Source organism: Acipenser ruthenus, unplaced genomic scaffold (genome assembly GCF_902713425.1).
Source record: "Acipenser ruthenus unplaced genomic scaffold, fAciRut3.2 maternal haplotype, whole genome shotgun sequence".
NCBI classification, from domain to species: Eukaryota; Metazoa; Chordata; class Actinopteri; order Acipenseriformes; family Acipenseridae; genus Acipenser; species Acipenser ruthenus.
This window is the reverse complement of record NW_026707684.1, coordinates 131652-152822: the sequence shown is the minus strand read 5'-3', so window position 1 is coordinate 152822 and position 21171 is coordinate 131652. Positions and strand designations below refer to the sequence as shown.

At 41.8% G+C, this 21171-nt stretch overlaps 2 protein-coding genes across 2 annotated transcripts; both read left to right on the top strand.

Moving 5' to 3' along the window:
• The first annotated feature begins 1940 nt into the window (after positions 1-1940).
• LOC131728036 (GTPase IMAP family member 9-like) lies at positions 1941-13099 on the top strand. The gene is made up of 2 exons (XM_059019244.1): positions 1941-2532; positions 13080-13099. The coding sequence occupies exons 1-2, from the start codon at positions 1941-1943 to the stop codon at positions 13097-13099; spliced, it is 612 nt and encodes a 203-aa protein (XP_058875227.1).
• A 135-nt stretch (positions 13100-13234) lies between these two features.
• On the top strand, positions 13235-20772 carry LOC117432777 (GTPase IMAP family member 9-like). Its single transcript, XM_059019259.1, has 2 exons — positions 13235-13295; positions 19081-20772. The coding sequence occupies exons 1-2, from the start codon at positions 13247-13249 to the stop codon at positions 20208-20210; spliced, it is 1179 nt and encodes a 392-aa protein (XP_058875242.1). The 5' UTR covers positions 13235-13246; the 3' UTR covers positions 20211-20772.
• Positions 20773-21171: the final 399 nt, after the last annotated feature.

Below are 21171 nucleotides of genomic sequence, written 5' to 3'. Positions count from 1 at the left end.
GCAGTGTACATTATCCCTTTCATCCTCTAAAATCGCCTAAATCTCTAGCAGCACATTGGGCTCCATTGCCAAAATAGTCAGAGTCACTGCATCCACATCACACCCTTTTTTATACGAAGCCTGTTTGAAATAGGTTTCCATGTCCATTAGGACTTTCTGAAACAGGCAAAACCACTTTAGACGGAAAATACTCAATCCGACCACATCAACCCTTTTAGATTTTTGCACGGGGGGAGGGGGGTATGTTAATTAGGCACCCACTTCATATGTGTAACATTCCTCATACTGTCGGAATTCTTTGTGACTTATCTCATCCTTCCTGGCCTTTTTTGATTTTTGCTCGGAACATGAAAATCAGTCGTTAAGTTAAAATCCCGCCACAACAGCGCCCGTCCGCTCTGTCCTCTTCGCTGAATCTTTACCTACACAGGCAGCAGGGCACAGCATCTTTTGGATATTGTGGCTTTAGAGGTACAGAAGACTCAGACTGGTTTGTCTGATAACAGTCTCTGTAAGTTTTATGACAGTCCTCCAGCCGGGCCTCAGTCTCGTCGCTTGTGGTCGTTGACTCGCTTGCAGCTTGCTTTCTCTTCTTGGGTCCTGTTCTCCTGTTCTTTTAGCAGAGTGACAGTGCCTTGTTTAACAATCGATGCAATGTGCAAAATGTTTAGTTTTGCTTGGATATTTATAGTCTTTTCACTCTGTTGATTCGCCACTTTCATGAGATCATTTATGTTTCTTGTCTCTTTAAAACTCACAGTTCCTTCATGTTTAATTATTATTATTATTATTTATTTCTTAGCAGACGCCCTTATCCAGGGCGACTTACAGTCGTAAACAAATAATTAATGTCCTATTCCTCTCGGGACATAGATACTTCATATCTTTCTTGCATCAAAACGCTTGCTGTTGCAGTTGTGAATTATCTTCACATAATTCAACTGTCCTTTCAGCCTAATCCAGTCCAGATGCCACCTAGCCCTGGTCACCTAGTTCAGGGGTCACACAGTTCAGTATGTCTGCAGGAAAGGATCCCTTTTTCTTGAAGACAGAGATTTCATTAATTAGTCCAGTTACATTTCTAATACACGTTCAGGTATTAATATCATATTCAGGGTATATGCACCACAGGGGGGTGCCCCCCAGTTTGACAGCCACGGCTCTAATATGCTCTTCACTTTTTGCTCTGGAGCAGAAGTCACTTTGGACTCTGTGGCAAGCTTTGTAAAATTATTGAGAGAGAATCATAGAATACAGTTGTGTACCGAGTATGACGCTAATATTGTGAAGCGTTACTGGAAGTCTTTAGAATCCAAAAAGTCACATGACCCCAACTGTATTTTACCAGGAAGTCACTTGAGACTCTTTTACAAGCAAGACCTGACCAAGAAGACTTGGAACAAACATCAACATGACATCTCACACACACATGATCCAGTTTCCTGTTACATCATTATCAATGATGTGCTGAAGCCATGCAAAGACACCAAGTTTCTGGAGGTGGTTCCAGTACAGGATACAAAGTAACAAGGCTTTTTTTTTCAACAGTTTCTGTGTGTATCTTAGCGACTGCAACATTTAAAAATGATTGAGACCTGTATTTATCAGCATTGGTACCAACAGTTAAAAAATTAAGATAACATTTTTATTTCTAGGGTTTGAAAATAACCTCTCTCTTTCTTTTAGTAGGACCAGGACATGAAGCTGGAGCAATAGAGGGTGTACAAACACAAACTCCCAGCCACCCTGAAATCAGGACTGTGCTGTTTGGGAGAACTGGAACTGGGAAGAGTGCCTCAGGAAACACCATCCTGGGAAGAAAGGAGTTTGAGTCGAGGGTCCGCTCCAGATCAGAGACTAAGGGGTGTGTTAAGAGAACAGGAGAAGTTGCTGGGAGATGCGTTGTTGTGGTCGACACACTGGGCTTGATTGATACAGAGATGTCTCAAAAGGAAGTTATATTTGATGCTAAGCAATGCATCACCCAGTCTGCCCCGGGACCACACGCTTTCCTCCTGGTGATACAGCTGGGCCGATTCACAGAGGAAGAGAAGAGAACAGTGGAGGTAATCAAGATGATTTTGGGTGAGAAAGCTACAAACTACATAATGATCCTTTTTACCCGTGTGGACAATCTGGAGGAAGAAGGCAAGACGATTGAGCAATATGTTAAAGAAGCTGAAGATGATCTCGAGCAGCTGATAATGGAATGTGGGTACAGGTATCATGCCTTCAACAACAGAGAAAAGAATGATCGCACTCAGGTCACAAAGCTCATAGAGAAAATAGAGGCCATGATGACAGCAAACAACAACACCTACTACACCAGTGAGATGTTACAGCAAGTAAATGAAGAAATAGAAAAAAGAGTAATAGAGATCATGAAGGAGAAGAAAAAGCAAATAGACCTGGAGATAGAAGAGCTGAAGAGAAAGAACCAGCAAGAGCTTCAAGAGAAAATGAGGCAGATAGAAGAGGAAATCCAAGACAAAGAAGAGAGAGAAACGAGAAAAAGAGAATTAATGTCAGAGTGTGAGGAAAAACAACAGAGAGAATGCACAGCAATTCTGACACGTTACAAGCAAGCAGCAAGAGAAGAAGCGGAAAACTCCAATACTACAGTGATGAAATGGTGGAAAGTAATAGCAGCAGCAGCAGCAGTAGGGGCAGTAGTAGGGGTAGGAGCAGGGGCAGCAGCAGGGGCAGCAGTAGGGGCAGTAGTAGGGGCAGCAGCAGGGTTAGCAGTAGTAGTAGTTGGTGGTGCAGCAGCAATAAATAAATGTTCTAAAATGTGAGGTCCAGTGGTGCAGTGGCAGAACACCATACACCCAGCATGCACTATATCATGCAGAACAGTGGTTCTCAACCCTGGTCCTGGGGACCCACTGTCCTGCTGGTTTTTGTTCCAACAAGCTCTCAATTACTTAATTGAACCCTTAGAGCTTTTTACTTATTTTAAAGAGTTGGAGATTTCAAGTTATTATTATTATTATTTATTTCTTAGCAGACGCCCTTATCCAGGGCGACTTACAATCGAAAGCAAATACATTTCAAGAATCACAGTACAAGTAATAATACAATTAAGAGCAAGATAAATACAATGACTTTGGTTCAAGCAAGTACAAGTGTGACAAAATACGATTCAATAATACAGCAGATAACAGTGACAGTGATAGTTACATCAGGATATGATTAAATAGTGATAGTTACATCAGGATATGATTAAATACAAAATACTACAGATTAAACACTTGGCAGATTACAGTACTCTGAAGTACAGGATTAAATGCAGTAAAATAGGGGGCAGATAAGAGCAAGTAAAGCGCATTTAAGGAAGGGTGATAAGTGTCCCAGGCGAAGAACAGAGGAGTTCTACAGGTGCTTTCTGAAGAGGTGAGTCTTGAGGAGGCGCCGGAAGGTGGTCAGGGACTGGGCAGTCCTGACATCTGTAGAAAGGTCATTCCACCACTGCGGGGCGAGGGTGCAGAGCGGAAGCCAGATTGGAGAGGGTTGAGCAGAGAGTGGTTGGACAGGAAAGCAGAGAGCTGGCGGTGTACAGCCCGCTCAAGGGTTTTGGAGAGGAAGGGTAGGAGGGAGACAGGACGTTAGCTCTGGAGGGAGGTGGGGTCGAGGGTAGGTTTTTTGAGGAGGGGAGTGATAGAGGCTTTTTTGAAGGCAGAGGGAAAGAGACCAGAAAGGAGAGAGGTGTTGAGAAGGGAGGAGATGAAGGGAAGTAGAGCAGGAGCAGCAGCTTGAAAGAGGTGAGTGGGGAGGGGGTCCAGGGCACACGTGGTGGGTTTGTGACCCTGGAGCAGGGAGGAGAGGTCAGAGTCTGAGAGGGGTGAGAAGGTGGAGAAGGTGGGTGAGTTAGTAGGGGGTGCAGTGGGTGTAGGGGTTGGAGCAGGATGGGTGCGGGGGATGGAGAGGTGTTGAAGAGTTTGCGGATGTCTGAGATTTTAGAAGAGAAGAAGGAGGCAAAGTCATCAGGGGAGACAGAGGAGGGAGGAGGAGGGAGGGAGGGTTTAAGAGGGAGGAGAAGGTAGAGAACAGTTTACGTGGGTTGTTAGTGGAGGCTTGGATTATAGATTGGAAATAAGTACATTTAGCAGAGGAGAAAGTAGAGGAGAAGGAGGAGAGGAGAGTGCGGTAAAGGTCTAGAGCAGCAGGGAGTTTGGTTCTCTTCCATTTCTTTTCAGCAGATCACAGCGTGATTCTTGCTGAGCGGAGCGCAGAGGAGAGCCAGGGTTGGGGAGGGGAGGGGCGAGCAGGTCGGGAGGTGAGGGGACAGAGGGAGTCGAGGGAGGAGGTGAGGGAGGAGAAGGGGGTGGAGGTAGCAGAGTCTATGGAGAGTTGTGAGAATGAGTCGATAGGAGGGAGGTGAGAGAGCAGTGGAGGCAAGGACAGAGGGGGAGAGAGAGCGGAGGTTACGACGAGAGGTGACAGTGGGGGTAGGAGGAGCAGGGAGAGAGGGGAGAGACAGAGTAAAAGAGATGAAATAGTGATCAGAGAGGTCCAGGGGGGTGACAGAGAGGGTGGAGGGGCAGCAGGCTCTGGAGAAGGTGAGGTCCAGTTGACGGCCAGCTTTGTGGGTAAGAGGGGATGGAGAGAGACAGAAGTCGAAGGAGTGAAGGAGAGGGAGGAATCCAGCAGAGTGGCTTGGGTTGGAGAGATGGATATTGAAGTCACCTAACAGGACAGTTGGGGTAGACAGAGAGGGGAGGGAGGAGAGTAGATAGTCGAGTTCATCCAGAAAGTGAGCGAGAGGCCCAGGGGGACGGTACAGTACAATTAGCAGGAGTTGATAGGGAGAGGTTAGTTGGACTGCATGAAATTCGAAGGTATTAACAGAGAGTGAGGAGAGGTCGGAGGGGACAGAAAAGAGTAAGGAGGAAGAGAGGAGGAGACCAGTCCCACCTCCCCGTCCAGTGAGACACGGGTTATGGGACAGGACGTAGAGAGAGGACAGGGCAGCAGGAGTTACAGTGTTATCAGGAGACAGCCAGGTTTCAGTGAGAGCAAGGAAATCGAGAGAGAGGTGGGAGGCAAAGGCAGAGATGAAATCAGCTTTGTTAGCAGAAGAGTGACAGTTCCAGAGTGCACCAGAGAGTGTGCGGGAGGGGGGGAGAGGCAGAGGGATGAGGTTAGAGGGGTTGGAGGAGCAGCAGCGGAGGGAGGGCAGAGGACGAGGGCGAGAGGACAGAACAGGGATGTGAGAGACAGTTATAGCAGGACAGGTGAGACAAATAGGCATAGTGGGAGCAGTGGGGTGGAGGGTACAGACCTGACTAGTAGATGGCTTCTTCCAGAGCGCTGTTAGGTTCGGATCTATTGGAACAGTGTCTCGGCACAGGCCTCCCCTTGCTGGACTCCCACAGCTAGATTCCCGGCTCTTTTGTTGAGGCTCTTCGGTTTGCTGGCGCAGAAATAGGCTGCCTAATATATAAAAAACAACTGCGTGGCAAAAGAACCAACTAAACTGCGTGGAAACCAATCAGACAGCAAATCAACTTCTATTCAATTAAACCACTCACCTGGTACTAATCACACACTAATTCAGCTAATTCAAACACCACCTTACAAAGTTAAATGTAAAATTATATAAGGAACTTGAATTCTCTATCATTTTGTAAGCTAATCAATTAAAAAAGTCAAATTAAGCAAATGATTAGTTCAATTAAGGTTTAAATTAAGTCATTTGAGAACGCGGTTGGAAGAAAAACCAGCAGGACAGTGAGACCCCAGGACCAAGGTTGAGAACCACTGATGTATAACGAATGCTGTTGTAATGTTACACAAATGGTACCTGGTTTATATTTTCTTGTGCGTTCTTTTCTTACAACTATGATTATAAATGTTTAGTAATCTTTTGGTTATTGTGATTTCTGTAGTTAAGTCTGTGACAGAAGAATATTGTTGTTCACGTGCTGTTAAATCAAAATAAATTCTCTGTGATTGATGGCCTGTGTACCTGTGTATCTGTACATTACCAAGTAACACATCCTGTCTGCTCTCTCCAGCAGCGCTTCCCCAGTACAGTCAGTCAGTTTATTAATAATAAAAATAAATTCTCTGTGATTGATGGCCTGTGTACCTGTGTATCTGTACATTACCAAGTAACACATCCTGTCTGCTCTCTCCAGCAGCGCTTCCCCAGTACAGTCAGTCAGTTTATTAATAATAAAAATAAATTCTCTGTGATTGATGGCCTGTGTACCTGTGTATCTGTACATTACCAAGTAACACATCCTGTCTGCTCTCTCCAGCAGCGCTTCCCCAGTACAGTCGGTCAGTTTATTAATAATAAAAATAAATTCTCTGTGATTGATGGCCTGTGTACCTGTGTATCTGTACATTACCAAGTAACACATCCTGTCTGCTCTCTCCAGCAGCGCTTCCCCAGTACAGTCGGTCAGTTTATTAATAATAAAAATAAATTCTCTGTGATTGATGGCTGTGTACCTGTGTATCTGTACATTACCAAGTAACACATCCTGTCTGCTCTCTCCAGCAGCGCTTCCCCAGTACAGTCAGTCAGTTTATTTGCATGTTGTTTTATAACAGTCAGTGTAGGTAGGTGGGGTGGATTTCTTTATGCTGCTTTTGTAACAATTGTGATTATTAAATGTTAAATTCTGTAATAGTCGATGGTGTTGCTCAGGTGCTGCTGTTAAAATCTATTCTAATAAAAGGTATGTTTTGAAATCCTCCTCGGTCTTGCTTGCTGTGTGTGTATCTGTTCCTATCAGATCAAAGTGACGGGGAAGCTGTCCAGAGAGATGGGATCGAGGCAGGTGGGGTGGGGGTTAGTTGATAACTGTGTGCAGGTGAAAGTTCTGCAGTGAGATCTATCCATGGACAGGGACTTTGCTAAGAAGGTGCTCCTGCCCAAACTGACTGGCCTGTGAGTCCCACGGTTTAAATAACTTTCAATATAAAGGGAGACTAGGGGCTCATTCTCAGCCTCTACCTAGCCAGGATAAACCACAGAAGGATGGAAAGGTGGATTCCCTGCTGCTGTAAAATGCTTTTAAACAATCCAGCTGTGGTTAACACAGGAGATGCTTCTCGTAAAGATGAAGTCTTTTTTTATTCAAACACCACATTAAAAAATGAATCTGTATGAGTAGATTCTGTTGCTCCAATATTGAGATGCAATCGTTTCATTGAAATACAAATCAATAGATATTTATTAAGTGATGCTTTTTCATTACAGTTCTATGTTGTGAAATGAAGAAAGCTCTGTATGTATTACAAAACCAACCAGAAACAACGCAGGTGCCTTCACCCCCCCCCCCCCCCCCGAATCTATATTTAACAACTCAGGTGCCTTCACCCCCCCTGAATTTATATTTAACAACTATAACTTACAAAATAAAATAACTTACACCCGCCCTATCTGGGGCATAATGCAGTCACTTGTTAACTACATTCTTCAAAATACTGTATGTAGCCTCTTTGACAGAAGGGCTCCTCCTCAAAGCTAAAACAAGCTAAAGTTTGAATGCACTGAAATGAAGGAAAATAAATATCTCCCTCAGCTGGGAGGTAGTACCACCGTTTCATTGTTTACCAGGGGAATTATAACACGACTGAAGTAAAAGAGAGAAACTAGGTACCAATGTCACCTACATAGATAATGTGCTTAATTTACATGATCAAATTGTATCTAATGCTCATTATATTTAAGTAGAAAACACAGAAAGTAGACAGAACACAAATATTCACTGGCAATTGAAACCTTTTATTTCTTGTTGGTTCTAACAATGATATGGTACAGTTTATAAACTAACTAATATAATGTATTACGATCGCATTTCGATCTTTACTAGGCTGTTTGTAGAGATGTAATTTTGTCTAAAAATAAGTTACAGACATTCTTCTTAGTGACTCACAACCAGATCCCAATATACACACTAATTTACATTCAGCACTTTTTCACATTTGTTTGTCTTCTACTATAATCGTTTCAATGTCAGCTAGAAACGTAGTCACCACACACACACAGTACAAAAGTACATGCCTGTGACATCCATACAAGCTTGGGGTAGTTCTAGAGCCTAGGGGCTCAAGTTTTCAATAAAGAAGATCCCTGGTTCAAATGTCACTGGAGAAGTTTGTTTGTGGCATAGTCAATTCAACTGATGGACAATTTGTTTCAGTATTTCCAACAGTTTCTAAGATACTTCTTGGAATGCTTTTGAAAGGGACAGAGAGAGATTAACAGATGGACACTTTTAGGCTGGAAGCCCAATGTGACCAAACATTCCCTCGCCCCTGTATGTGGAAAACGATGCGTTTATTTATTATTATTATTATTATTATTATTTATTTCTTAGCAGACGCCCTTATCCAGGGCGACTTACAATTGTTACAAGATATCACATTATTTTTACATACAGTTACCCATTTATACAGTTGGGTTTTTACTGGAGCAATGTAGGTAAAGTACCTTGCTCAAGGGTACAGCAGCAGTGTCCCCACCGGGAATTGAACCCACAACCCTCCGGTCAAGAGTCCAGAGCCCTAACCACTACTCCACACTGCTGCCACACTTTAAGTGCTGGGTGCGTCCTGAAGCGTGACGCTTGTCACAAGCTGAGCAATTAAGATAACAGACAAGAGACACCAACAACCAAGGATAAATGAACCGCCCTAAAACTTAACACATAGATATTTTGAATAACACTTAACCATAGGCAAGCACTAGGTCAAATGCATTGGTTCAAATACAAATACAAGGTTAATTTGTTGGAATTGCAACAAATTGCCATAAGAAAAAAGCACAGTTTATAGTCATTAAGTTTACTTATAAGTAAAGAATTCACAAACACACCTTCGAAATGTAGTCATTTTCTTGTTCCAAATGGACTGAGTGTCTTTTTTTAATGTCTTGCATGGAAACTGCTTTGCTTCACGGACTCAGTTGTTACATCAGCTTTCTATTTTCATTCTGTTTTGTATTTTATTACAGCAAAACCTGGAACAAGTGCGACAACCTGTTAGTATTTCTTTCGTCAAAAATGTAAGCAAGTTTATCTTTGACAGATATTTACAAATCCCGACATTTCTAATAAAGAATGAACAGTTAAGGGTTTGGAATGAACTTTTCTTCGTGTTGCACAGGATATTTGAGTTAATAATCTCGAGAGTGCGATGTAGGACAGAGGCATCGACAGACATGTTAACACATGGACGCTACAGTGTTTGACAGCTGACCAGTTTGTGTAGGCATAGCGGAGGACGTGAACAAACTCTAATATCTCGACAAACGCAGCATATTGTTTACAGCTGGGAAACCCCTGGACACGACTGAAACTCTAACCATTCCCCGCTATTATGATATTGCTCTGATTTGAACTAAATTGCAACTAAATATTTTGCAGCCTACAAAAAGAGTGTGTTGGTATTGGGGGAATTATTTTTTCGCTTTTCTTTGAAGTTTGAATTTATAAAACAAACATACATATGTTATGTAAAATTGACATTTTTGCTTTGTTATGTTTTGTTACTGAGTCTGCCATTTACCGCTGAGCTTTTACAATCGTCAGGGTCAGAATAATGTATTTCAGTCAAGTATTGGTGCCCCGCCTAATAACCAGCAGATAGTCTAAAAACAGTTGTTGCCTTAGCAACCTACTTCCGTTAACTCCGCTTTCATAAAGACTGATTTCCTGTTATTTATACTCTGGATAACTGATAAGCTTTACTGGAAATCACGTGTTTATAAAGAACTCGAAACTTAGAGATGAAGTTCACTGAGAGGGGAGGTGGATAGTTACTGTGTTTGATTCGGGGATAATGAGTGTGTGTCAGGTCTGCAGAACTGTTGTGTGTACCATAGAGCCCCACACATACACTTCATCTAATTGTATATGTATATACAGTGCCTATAGTAAGTATTCACCCCCCTTGGACGTTTTCACAGTTTGTTGTGTTACAACCTGAAATCTTGATGCATTTAAATGGGATTTTTTTCCTTTGATTTACACAACCTACTCAACACTTTGAAGAGGCAAGAGAATTTTTATTGTGAAACAACAGTTAATGAAAAATAAAAATAAAAATTGAAATGTCTTGGTTAGATAAGTGTTCACCCCCCCCGAGTCAATACTTGGTAGAACCACCTTTGGCAGCAATTACAGCTGTGAGTCTTTGGGGGTAAGTCTCTACCAGGTTTGCACATCTGGATTATGCAATATTTGCCAGTTCTTCTTGGCAAAATTGTTCAAGCTCTGTCAAGTTGGATGGGGAACGTTGGTAGACAGCAATCTTCAAGTCTTGCCACAGATTCTCAATCGGATTCATGTCCGGGCTTTGACTGGGCCACTCTAGGATATTCACTCTCTTGTTTTTAAGCCACTCCAGTGTCGCTTTGGCTGTGTGCTTGGGGTCATTGTCCTGCTGAAAGGTGAATCTCCGTCCCAGTCTTGGGTCTTTTGCAGACTGAAGCAGGTTTTCCTCAAGGATTTGCCTGTATTTAACTCCATCCATGTTGCACTCTACCCTGACAAGCTTCCCAGTCCCTGCCGATGAAAAGCATCCCCATAGCATGATGCTGCACCACCATGCTTCACAGTAGGGACGGTGTTACCTGGTGATGTGCTGTGTTGGGTTTGCGCCAGACATAACACTTTGCATTTAGGCCAAATAGTTCCATTTTTGTTTCATCGGACCCCAGAATCTTTTGCCACATCTTTTCAGAGTCTCCCACATGCCTTTTTGCAAATTCCAAGCAGGATTTTGCATGGGCTTTTTTCAGAAATGGCTTCCTTCTTGCCACTCTTCCATACAGGCTAGATTTGTGTAGTACCTGGGCTATTGTTGACACATGGACAGTTTCTTCCATCTCAGCCATGGAACGCTGTAGGTCTCTCAGAGTTGTCATTGGCCTCTTGCTGGCTTCTCTGACCAATGCCCTTCTTACCCAGCTGCTCAGTTTGGGAGGACGGTCTGCTCTAAGCAGATTCTGGGTGGTGCCGTATACCTTCCACAATGATCAACTTGACTGTGCTCCAAGGGATATTCAATGCCTTTGAAATCTTTTTAAACCCCTCCCCTGATCTGTGCCTTTCCACAACTTTATCCCGGAGTTGTTTTGAAAGCTCCTTGGTCTTCATGGTAGTATCTTTGTTTTGAATGCACTACCCAACTGTGGGACCTTACAGAGACAGGTGTATTTAATCTGAAATCATGTGAACCACTTTTATTGCACACAGATGGACTCCATTTAACTTATTGTGTGAATTCTGAAGGCAATTGGTTGCACCTGAGCTTAGGAGTGTCATAGCAAAGGGGGTGAATACTTATGTAATGAAGACTTTTCAGGTTTTTATTTTTAATTGATTTGTTTTTTCACCCCCCATTTTTTCACACATTGAAAGTGTTGAGTAGGTTGTGTAAATCAAAGGGAAAAAAAATCCCATTTAAATGCATCAAGATTTCAGGTTGTAACACAAACTGTGAAAACGTCCAAGGGGGGTGAATACTTACTGTCCTCCGAAGCCGTCAGCCGACCGCTTTTTTTCACACTGCGGACACACCATGCAGCCACCCAGGAGCTACAGCGTCAGAGGACAACGCAGCTCTCAGGCAGCTTACAGGCAAGCCCGCAGGCGCCCGGCCAGACTACAGGGGTCGCTGGTGCGCAGTGAGCCGAGGACACCCTGGCCGATCTAAACGACGCTCGGCCAATTGTGCGCCACCTACTGGGATCTCCCGTCCACGGTCGGCAGTGGAATAGCCTGGCCCTGAACTGGTGACGTCCAGGCAACAGGGCAGATCCTGCACTCCACGGGGAGCGCTTTTACTGGATGCGCCACCCGGGAGCCCCCTGTATTTATATTTTTAATTTTAAAATGTAGTGCTCCCAATTATTTGAACCCCGATTTTCTCCCCAATTTCGAATGTCCCACCTGCAGTTGCACAATAAACACATAATAAATGTTCCAGTCTACCTGATTGTGATGCCATTTGCTGTGCTGTGGTTTCTAAGGACCTGGCAGTGCCCTCGGGCTACAGGATGATTTCAATGTGTCTCTGTTTGACATTCTTGACCGGCTCTTATTTTATACAGTGCCAGTTCAATTGAAACATTGAATCTAAAGCACAGGTAAAGGTTTACACTGTGGATCTACCGATATAGGAGGCTGTGTGGTCCAGTGGTTAAAGAAAAGGGCTTGTAACCAGGAGGTCCCCGGTTCAAATCCCACCTCAGCCACTGACTCATTGTGTGACCCTGAGCAAGTCACTTCACCTCCTTGTGCTCCGTCTTTCGGGTGAGACATAATTGTAAGTGACTCTGCAGCTGATGCATAGTTCACACACCCTAGTCTCTGTAAGTTGCCTTGGATAAAGGCGTCTGCTAAATAAACAAATAATAATAATAATAATAATACTCCAACAGCACCCCTCTGATTATTCTTTCCAGCATTGCTTATCCCTATAAGGGCTCCAGTTTCAACTTCTTATTCATCCTTCCTTCACCTAATGCAATACAATACACATGTATTTTTATATAGCATCCTCCCTTCACGTCATGGCATCCCACAGCGCTGTGCAAACAAAACCAGAGATCTCAAATATACAACACACTCCAGTTACATGCAATTATAGAAAAGCACATTCAAAAAAGTACGTTTTCAATTTAGACTTAAAAGAATCCAGTGTTTCAACCTGCCTGATGTCAACCGGAATAGAGTTCCACAAACGAGGAGCACGACTTTTTGGAATAATTAAGAGTTCTGCATTTTGTGATGTCAAAGAGCGAGTAGGAATATACAGAGTTAGTGTTCTTGGAGAGAGGAGGGCCCTAATCCATGAAGGACCTTATAAGTCATTACAGAAACTTTAAAATCAACTGGGTAGCTCACTGGTAACCAATGTAAGGACCTGCGCACTGCAGTGATATGTTGAGAAGGACGAGTGTGTGAAAGCAGTCTGCATGGGTTGACATGGGGTTGTTTTCAGGTGCAAGGTCAATATATTGTGAACGACACACACCCTCTGAATGACAGTATCACTGGAACCACAAGAGTCCTGCAGTGCTTGTAAGAAGTGTGACTTCTTGTGTGTTTCCACAGTCAACTCCATAAAGGGTTAAAGATACTTAAACTTGTTGATAAAATATTGTGAGCCAATGAAGTACAAGTAAAATTGCACTGTAGGCGTGTCACTGGCTTCAGATCTTACATATAGAAACACCCAACCTGAGTTTATTCAGATTACCAGCGCGGGTACAGCAGAGACAATGGCTTCAGGTGAAGGAAGTATTGGATCCTCAACTAGATTACTGCGTGGTAAGAAACTATTTTTATATACATTGTGTATATACACACTAAAGTAGCATCTCCTGCAATGAATGTATCACAGATAGAAAAACCCTTATGAATGAATTTTCTGAACTAGATACTGATGAATAAGCTCTACTGCAAATAATTAAAATACTGATGTATTTTCCTTCAAGTTTAGACAGCAAGAAAATAAAGTTTTCTGAAATGCTGTCCATAGATTTCAAGTGCTTGATACACTTTTTTTAAATTTATTTTTATAAAAATAGGTCATGCAGGATTTAAAATGAGCAAACAACCCTATATTAAGAAAACCAATCACAGGAAATAACCATTTAAGAACATAAATAATTAATAAACCAAAAAACACTTACAAAAACTAGATTTTAAACATTTCTACATGCAGCACTATTGAGTGTTTAATATATTTCAAAGCTACAGTTTCCACCATGTTGTGGTACTCTAGATGTTAATAAGCTTATATTTATAATAATAAATAAGAAATATATTGTTCTCCAGAATGGTCCATAGAGTAATCTCTTATAGTAACTGGTGAGCAGTTTTCTCAATGGGATCATCCAGTTGATATTTCCCATAATACACGGGTCAGGTTGATTCAGCAAACACGAGCTCATTAACAGCAGCAACAGAGCAACCCCAGCCAGCGTGAGCTGTTATCAAACTGAGAGGTATTGCAACCTTACCTCACAGAGCTGCTGTCTTCAACAGAGATTATAAACAATACTGCTGGGGTAGTGCAGGGCTTGAAATACATTTTTCCTTGCACTAGCCACCATGGCTAGTGGATGGAAAAATCCACCGACCACACAAACAATTTACCGGCCAACATCGTTCTGGGGGGCGACGACGACAAAAGAAAATGCAAAAACAAGCAGCATTCACGAGCAGTCTCAACAAGGTCTGAAACAATCTGCCTCATGAGTGAAGATATAGCTTGAGATGTGAGATACATCTGCCCTCTCCACAGACTGCATGCACACAAACTGCACAGTCACCAGCCCTGTCTGGCAGAATCATACATATAATGTGACAATGCTATCGGTTGAACCATCTGACATCACTGACAGGAACTTTGCACCTTTTATTTTCGCTTGCAGCTGCCTTCTTTCTACCTCAGCAGTGTAGTGCATAAATACTCTTACTTGTTTGTAATTATTGTAAGTACTTCCTAGATTTAGATCGGTCTGTTCATCAACCCTATATTATTAAAAATAATTTAAATAATAATAATAAAAAAATGCTACATTCTATTTCTATTCGCCCTGCTCTTCAACGACTGTCGAGCGATGGAATATAAACCGGACTTAACACTTTGAATGCCACGTTGTTTTCCTGTACAATGTTGTCTTTCACCAACATTCCGCATAATTTAGTAAGTGGTTTTATATATCCTTGAATATCAAAAAAAAAAAAAAAAAATTATACAACAAAAGTACAAAAAAGATAATATGTTCCCTACCCTGCAGGCTATAAAATGGTTAGTTGTAAAAGGTATGCATTTTATTATTTGATTACAAAACTGGGTAAAAATCTGTACAATATAAGCAAATTTCAAATAATTTCCTAATGAATTATTTTTTACAGTACTTTATACACCGTATGTCTTCAGGATAGTGTTTGAAAACTGTGTAATATACTTGTAACAGGGGAGACCCGGACTGGCCACCTGACGTATGCATAGTGCTGCAGGAAGAGGGCGGCAATCCCGTGGGATCCGCCTGTCAGTCATGGCAGTGACACAGAGAGGTGGGGAAGAGGGTGTGTGGGCTTTCCCTCTCTCCGAATGGCTGTGAGGCGGGTCTTGCTGGACCTATAAATTAATATTTTGTTGTTTCCTCAGCTCTGCCCCTTTAGACCTAAACAAATAACTAGTGGTCACGCTGCTCGGCAAGACCGTGGACGGACGGGAGAAAAGACCCAAAAGAAACTCAAAAGAGAAGAAACTAAAGAAATAGAGAGAAAGTGGGGAATCCTTGGGCAGACCCCGATAGTGTCTAAACATAGCTGAGGGAACAGCAGAGAGTAAGATGGAGACCCGGGTCGTAAGGATAGCGGTGACTGGGGAAAAACCTGCTGCAGAGTGCAGCACCTTTATTTTGTAGTTTTTTCATTACTGTGTTTTATTTTCCTTTTTTCTTTTTGCCTTTTCGTTTTCATTATTCTTTGAGCACCTGCACCATATCGTGTACCCTGCCATGGTTCTACAGAGGTCCTGGATACCATAGTTGGTAGCCAGGCCACAGACAACAGCGCCCTCTGCGGGCTTAAAGAAATCAGTGAAATAAAAAGAAAATAATAACAAAAATACAATATAAATCTGAGCACCTGCAGTGTTTCTCAAACTCAACTTCTGTCTCCTGTGTCAGTGATTACCTACACCCTTCACAATATTATACACTATGTTTTTTTAAATTCACAAAACATTAGAAACAAAACATCAACAACAATAAATATTTCAACAATGCAAGTTGTTCAAATTAATATAGGGAGACCATAGATGCATATTTAAAAGTATGTTTTTTTTGCATGTATAATTTAATTAACTATATACAACACATTCAATAAATACAATGTTTTCACTGTATAACCCAAAAACTAAATGTTGTAGAGACCCCTATTATAATATAATTCATACTTCATTCAGTACAAATAAATTAATTCATGAATAAAATTACTAGTTTATCTAACAGTGACACATTTGAGTCATTAATTGGCCTTAAATGTTTTGTTTTCAACACAAAAAGTTCCGCACACTGAAAAATTGGGACGTTACAGTCTGGACAATATGAGCTTGTTAGTAGCCTAATATTCATTTACAAGTCTGGTCATTGTTTTCTACAGTTACCCAAAAAAATGTACAGCATGGGAACAGTGATTCAAATTCTTGCTAAACTGTATTATTTATTTGTTTTTTGTTATACAATATAATAAAATAGAATGAGTATAAATTACAGATCGGAAAGGTTCTAACAGAAAGTGTGGCCATAAAAAATAAGAATACTATACCTAAAAAGATATGTAAATAGATGCGTGTAAGCCATACAAATATAATGCAACAATACAAGAAAACCCTGGAGTTTGCTTATGTCTTCATTTGGTAGATCTGTAGAGCAAATATGATTACACTTACATACAATACAGTTTTATTTTTTCCTCTCCCTACCTCATCTCTTCCTATCTCGCTAGCTAAACTGTCCTGAGGATCACAATTTTCGGGCTCACTGTCTCGGTCGGCAAATAGAAGATCAACAGCCTGCAGTGCAGTGTATTTTTTTGCCATTCTAAAAGTAAAAGAATAAATGAGGAGTAATTAGACATATAGACAGAACTGCCAGGGCGATCTTATTTTCTATATCGAAAACAATTTTCAGCATTTTCACCAACTTTTTCTGAACTGTTTTTGCTGTTTTGTGGCAGCATTTTTATTTGTAAGAAGTAATCCTTGAGAGAAAGGCAGTGCAGCCCAAGACGTGTTTGAGGGGGTTTGTTTCTGTAAGTTTCCCGTGGCACTCAGTCTGACAAGCTGCCTGCTATGCCCTTCACACAGAGACACTGAAAACGTATTATTTTCTTGATATATATATATTTATATACTTTCAGAAGATTCGTAATTCCCTGTGAAGAAATGACGAGTTTGTTTTGCACCTGTGCTGGTTTGATCATCATTGTGAGATGAGATTGCCTTTTATAGCAGCACCACCATTTCTGTTTCATCTTGTTTTCATGTGGTGCTACTTTGATATTTTCATCTTTTTGTATCTACAGCTCTGGCCAAATGTTTTGCATCACCTAGAATTTTAGGATTGACACATAATAAAACTAAACTATATGAACATAATTTAGATCTTTTATTTAACATCATGTAATTAAAGAAACTACAAAATGATATCGCAAAAAAAGTCTGTACCTGAAGCCATAATAGAAGTACAAAAAAAGCTTTGCCTCAATTGCTTCAATAATGAGATAAACAATGTCACTGTTCTAAAAGTGTGGGCAGGGAATACAGTGTAATAGCAATTCACAAACCACAAAACAGACACCAGCTTGATCTGGAACTGTCGTTTCTCGAGTGACTTGCGTATTGTTTGTGTTTAAGGGGTTTCTTTCTGACATCCCTGATCCAGTTTTAGAAAACAAATTTCCCGTTAGAGTTAAATGGTGAAAACTGTGTATAAAAAGAATGGCTTGTAAAGTGAATACATTGACAGATTTGACCTGTATTGAACATGGGTTTCTCTGTCAGCCTGGCCACTCTGACATATCATCACTACTCTGAGTAGTTTTTGCTTATCTAAATTCCTCATGTGTGTGTCAAAGGCATCAGGTTTCATGCTCAGCCTTATACAACTGTGTAGGGCTGACAAAGGTAACTAGTAGGTACTGTACAATATATCTACAGCACAGCCACAGGATTTAACAAAGGTGAGTGCAACCGCCAAACCACCAGCAGTTGACATTATTTATTGTAAAGAATGTAGGGCATGATTGCAACAGTCTAGCTCCTCTCCAGTCTCTCTGCATTTCAAATCAACACCACCACCATTTCAAACAGCACTGAGAGTCTAGCATCACTCCAGCATTTCACCCAACACCACCACCATTCCAAACAGCACTGAGAGTCTAGCATCAGTCCAGCATTTCAACCAACACCACCACCATTTCAAACAGCACTGAGAGTCTAGCATCACTCCAGCATTTCAAGCAACACCACCACCATTTCAAACAGCACTGAGAGTCTAGCATCACTCCAGCATTTCAACCAACACCACCACCATTTCAAACAGCACTGAGAGTCTAGCATCACTCCAGCATTTCAATCAACACCACCACCATTTCAAACAGCACTGAGAGTCTAGCATCACTCCAGCATTTCAACCAACACCACCACCATTTCAAACAGCACTGAGAGTCTAGCATCACTCCAGCATTTCAATCAACACCACCACCATTTCAAACAGCACTGAGAGTCTAGCATCACTCCAGCATTTCAAGCAACACCACCACCATTTCAAACAGCACTGAGAGTCTAGCATCACTCCAGCATTTCAACCAACACCACCACCATTTCAAACAGCACTGAGAGGCTAGCATCACTCCAGCATTTCAACCAACACCACCACCATTTCAAACAGCACTGAGAGTCTAGCATCACTCCAGCATTTCAACCAACACCACCACCATTTCAAACAGCACTGAGTCTAGCATCACTCCAGCATTTCAAACAGCACTGAGAGTGTAGCATCACTCCAGCATTTCAACCAACACAACCACCATTTCAAACAGCACTGAGAGTCTAGCATCACTCCAGCATTTCAATCAACATCACCACCATTTCAAACAGCACTGAGAGTCTAGCATCACTCCAGCATTTCAATCAGCACACATACATATCAGCTTTATACTGAAGAAAGACCAACAAGTAACAAGAAACAACACAACGAATCGACCATTCAGAATGAACTAACACATATTTCGACCTAAGATCTAACACTATCTATGATCTTCCCCATCTTCGTATTTATATTTTATTTATTTTATCCCATTCGTGGATTAATTGGCACACACCCACTCTTAATCCACACTCCAAAATAGCATGTATAGTGAATCTCAAAACATTCCAATATTTGAAGACTTCAAGTCGAAATGTTTGTCATTAAATTGTGTAGTAATTCACTCTTTAAACCTCAGCTTTCAGGATTTCCAAATGTACATTAACAAATAAGTATATTTTTATTTCTATAATTAGAAAATAAACTTTTCCTTTCTCTTACAGGACCAGGACATGAAGCTGGAGCAATAGAGGGTGTACAAACACAAACTCCCAGCTCCTCTGAAATTAGGATTGTGCTGGTGGGGAAAACTGGAACTGGGAAGAGTGCCACAGGGAACACCATCCTGGGAAGCAAGGAGTTTGTGTCGACAGTCCACTCCAAATCAGAAACCAAGGAATGTCTTAAGAGAAAAGTACAATTTGATGGGAGATGCGTTGCTGTGGTTGACACACCAGGCTTGTATGATACAGGGAGATCTAATGAGGAAGTTATACCTAAGATTGCAAAATGCATTTCTCTGTCCTCACCGGGACCCCACGCTTTCCTCCTGGTGCTGCAGCTGGGCCGATTCACAGAGGAAGAGAAGAGAACAGTGAAGCTAATCCAGCAGGTTTTTGGTGAGGGAGCTGAAAAATACATAATGGTCCTTTTTACCCGCGTGGACGATCTGGAGGAAGGGGAGACGATTGAGCAATATGTTAAAGAAGCTGAAGATGATCTCAAGAAACTGCTCAAGCAATGTGGAAACTGGTATCATGCCTTCAACAACAAAGAAAAGAAGGATCGCACTCAGGTCACAAAGCTCATAGAGAAAATAGAGGCCATGGTGACAGCAAACAACAACACCTACTACACCACTGAGATGTACCAGCAAGCAGAGGCAGCGATACAAAAAAGAGTAGAAGAGATCATGAAGGAGAAGAAAGAGGAAATAGACCTGGAGATAGAGAAGCTGAAGGCAAAGTACCAGCACAAGCTTCAAGAGAAAATGAGGCAGATAGAAGAGGAAATCCAAGAAGAAGAGACAGAAATGAGAAAGAGAGCATTCATCTTAGAGTGTGAGGAAAGACAACAGAGAGAGGGGGCATTTTTATTGGCACGACACAGGGAAGATGCAAGACAGGAAGCAGAAAACTCCAATAGTTTCATAAAGCAATACATAAAGTGCTTTACAGTAGTGGGAAAAGGTGCAGTAATGGGAGCAGCAATAGGATGCGTAGGAGGCCCAGCCGGGGCGGCAGTAGGGGCAATAGCGGGCTCATTAACAGCAGTGGCAGGTGCTTTAACAGCAACAGGAATATTTGGGGAAGAAGCTGCTGAGGCAGTGAGAGAACACTGTTCTACACAGTGAGGTCCAGTGGACCAGCCGCAGACAGTACCAAACAACACACACACACACAGACACACACAGAGCACACACACACAACACTTTTCAATAGAAATGCACATGCAGGTCAAACGGGTTTAAGGATATTTTCTTTAAGAACTATAGCCTGACATGTTGGAAAAACACAACAAGTAGAGAAAATCAGTTTAGAATCAATAGTGTGTTTCTATAGAGCAGGGATGTCCAATCAACTGGTCCTGGAGGGCCATAATTCCACTCCAGGTTTTACAGGTACAATGAGATCATGAACTACTGCAGGGTCTGGATGGAGGTTTAATTGGTTCAACTGAACAATTTAGAACAGGGCTGGAACAAAGACCAGGACTGGAATTATCAGCTTTGGCCACCCCGCTATAGCGCATGTATTAGGAATGTATTGATACACAGTGTAGTGGTTTTTAAATATTTTTTATGCATGCTTTTGTAACAATTCAGATTATTAAATGTTAAATTCTGTTATAGTCGATGGTGTTGCTCAGGTACTGCTGTTAAAATCTATTCTAATAAAAGGTATGTTTTGAAATCCTCCCCGGTCTTGCTTGCTGTGTGTGTTTCTGTTCCTATCAGATCAAAGTGACGGGGAAGCTGTCCAGAGAGATGGGATCAAGGCAAGTGGGGTGGGGGTTAGTTGATAACTGTGTGCAGGTGAAAGTTCTGCAGCGAGATCTATCCATGGACAGGGACTTTGCTCAGAAGGTGCTCCTGCCCAAACTGACTGGCCTGTGAGTCCCTCGGTTTAAATAACTTTCAATATAAAGGGAGACTAGGGGCTCATTATCAGCCTCTACCTAGCCAGGATCAACCACAGAAGGATGGAAAGGTGGATTCCCTGCTACTGTGAAATGCTTTTAAACAATCCAGCTGTGGTTAACATAGGAGAGGCTTCTCGTAAAGACGAAGTCTTTTTTTATTCAAACACCACATT

Bases quoted from the DNA above. Each gene is read 5' to 3' on its own strand.
- LOC131728036 (XM_059019244.1), top strand. From the start codon at position 1,941: ATGTCTCAAAAGGAAGTTATATTTGATGCTAAGCAATGCATCACCCAG. The intron at 2,533-13,079 runs GTGAGGAAAAAC...GTGTTTCCACAG, and splicing joins AAGAGAATTAATGTCAGAGT to TCAACTCCATAAAGGGTTAA.
- LOC117432777 (XM_059019259.1), top strand. From the start codon at position 13,247: ATGGCTTCAGGTGAAGGAAGTATTGGATCCTCAACTAGATTACTGCGT. The intron at 13,296-19,080 runs GTAAGAAACTAT...TTTCTCTTACAG, and splicing joins CTCAACTAGATTACTGCGTG to GACCAGGACATGAAGCTGGA.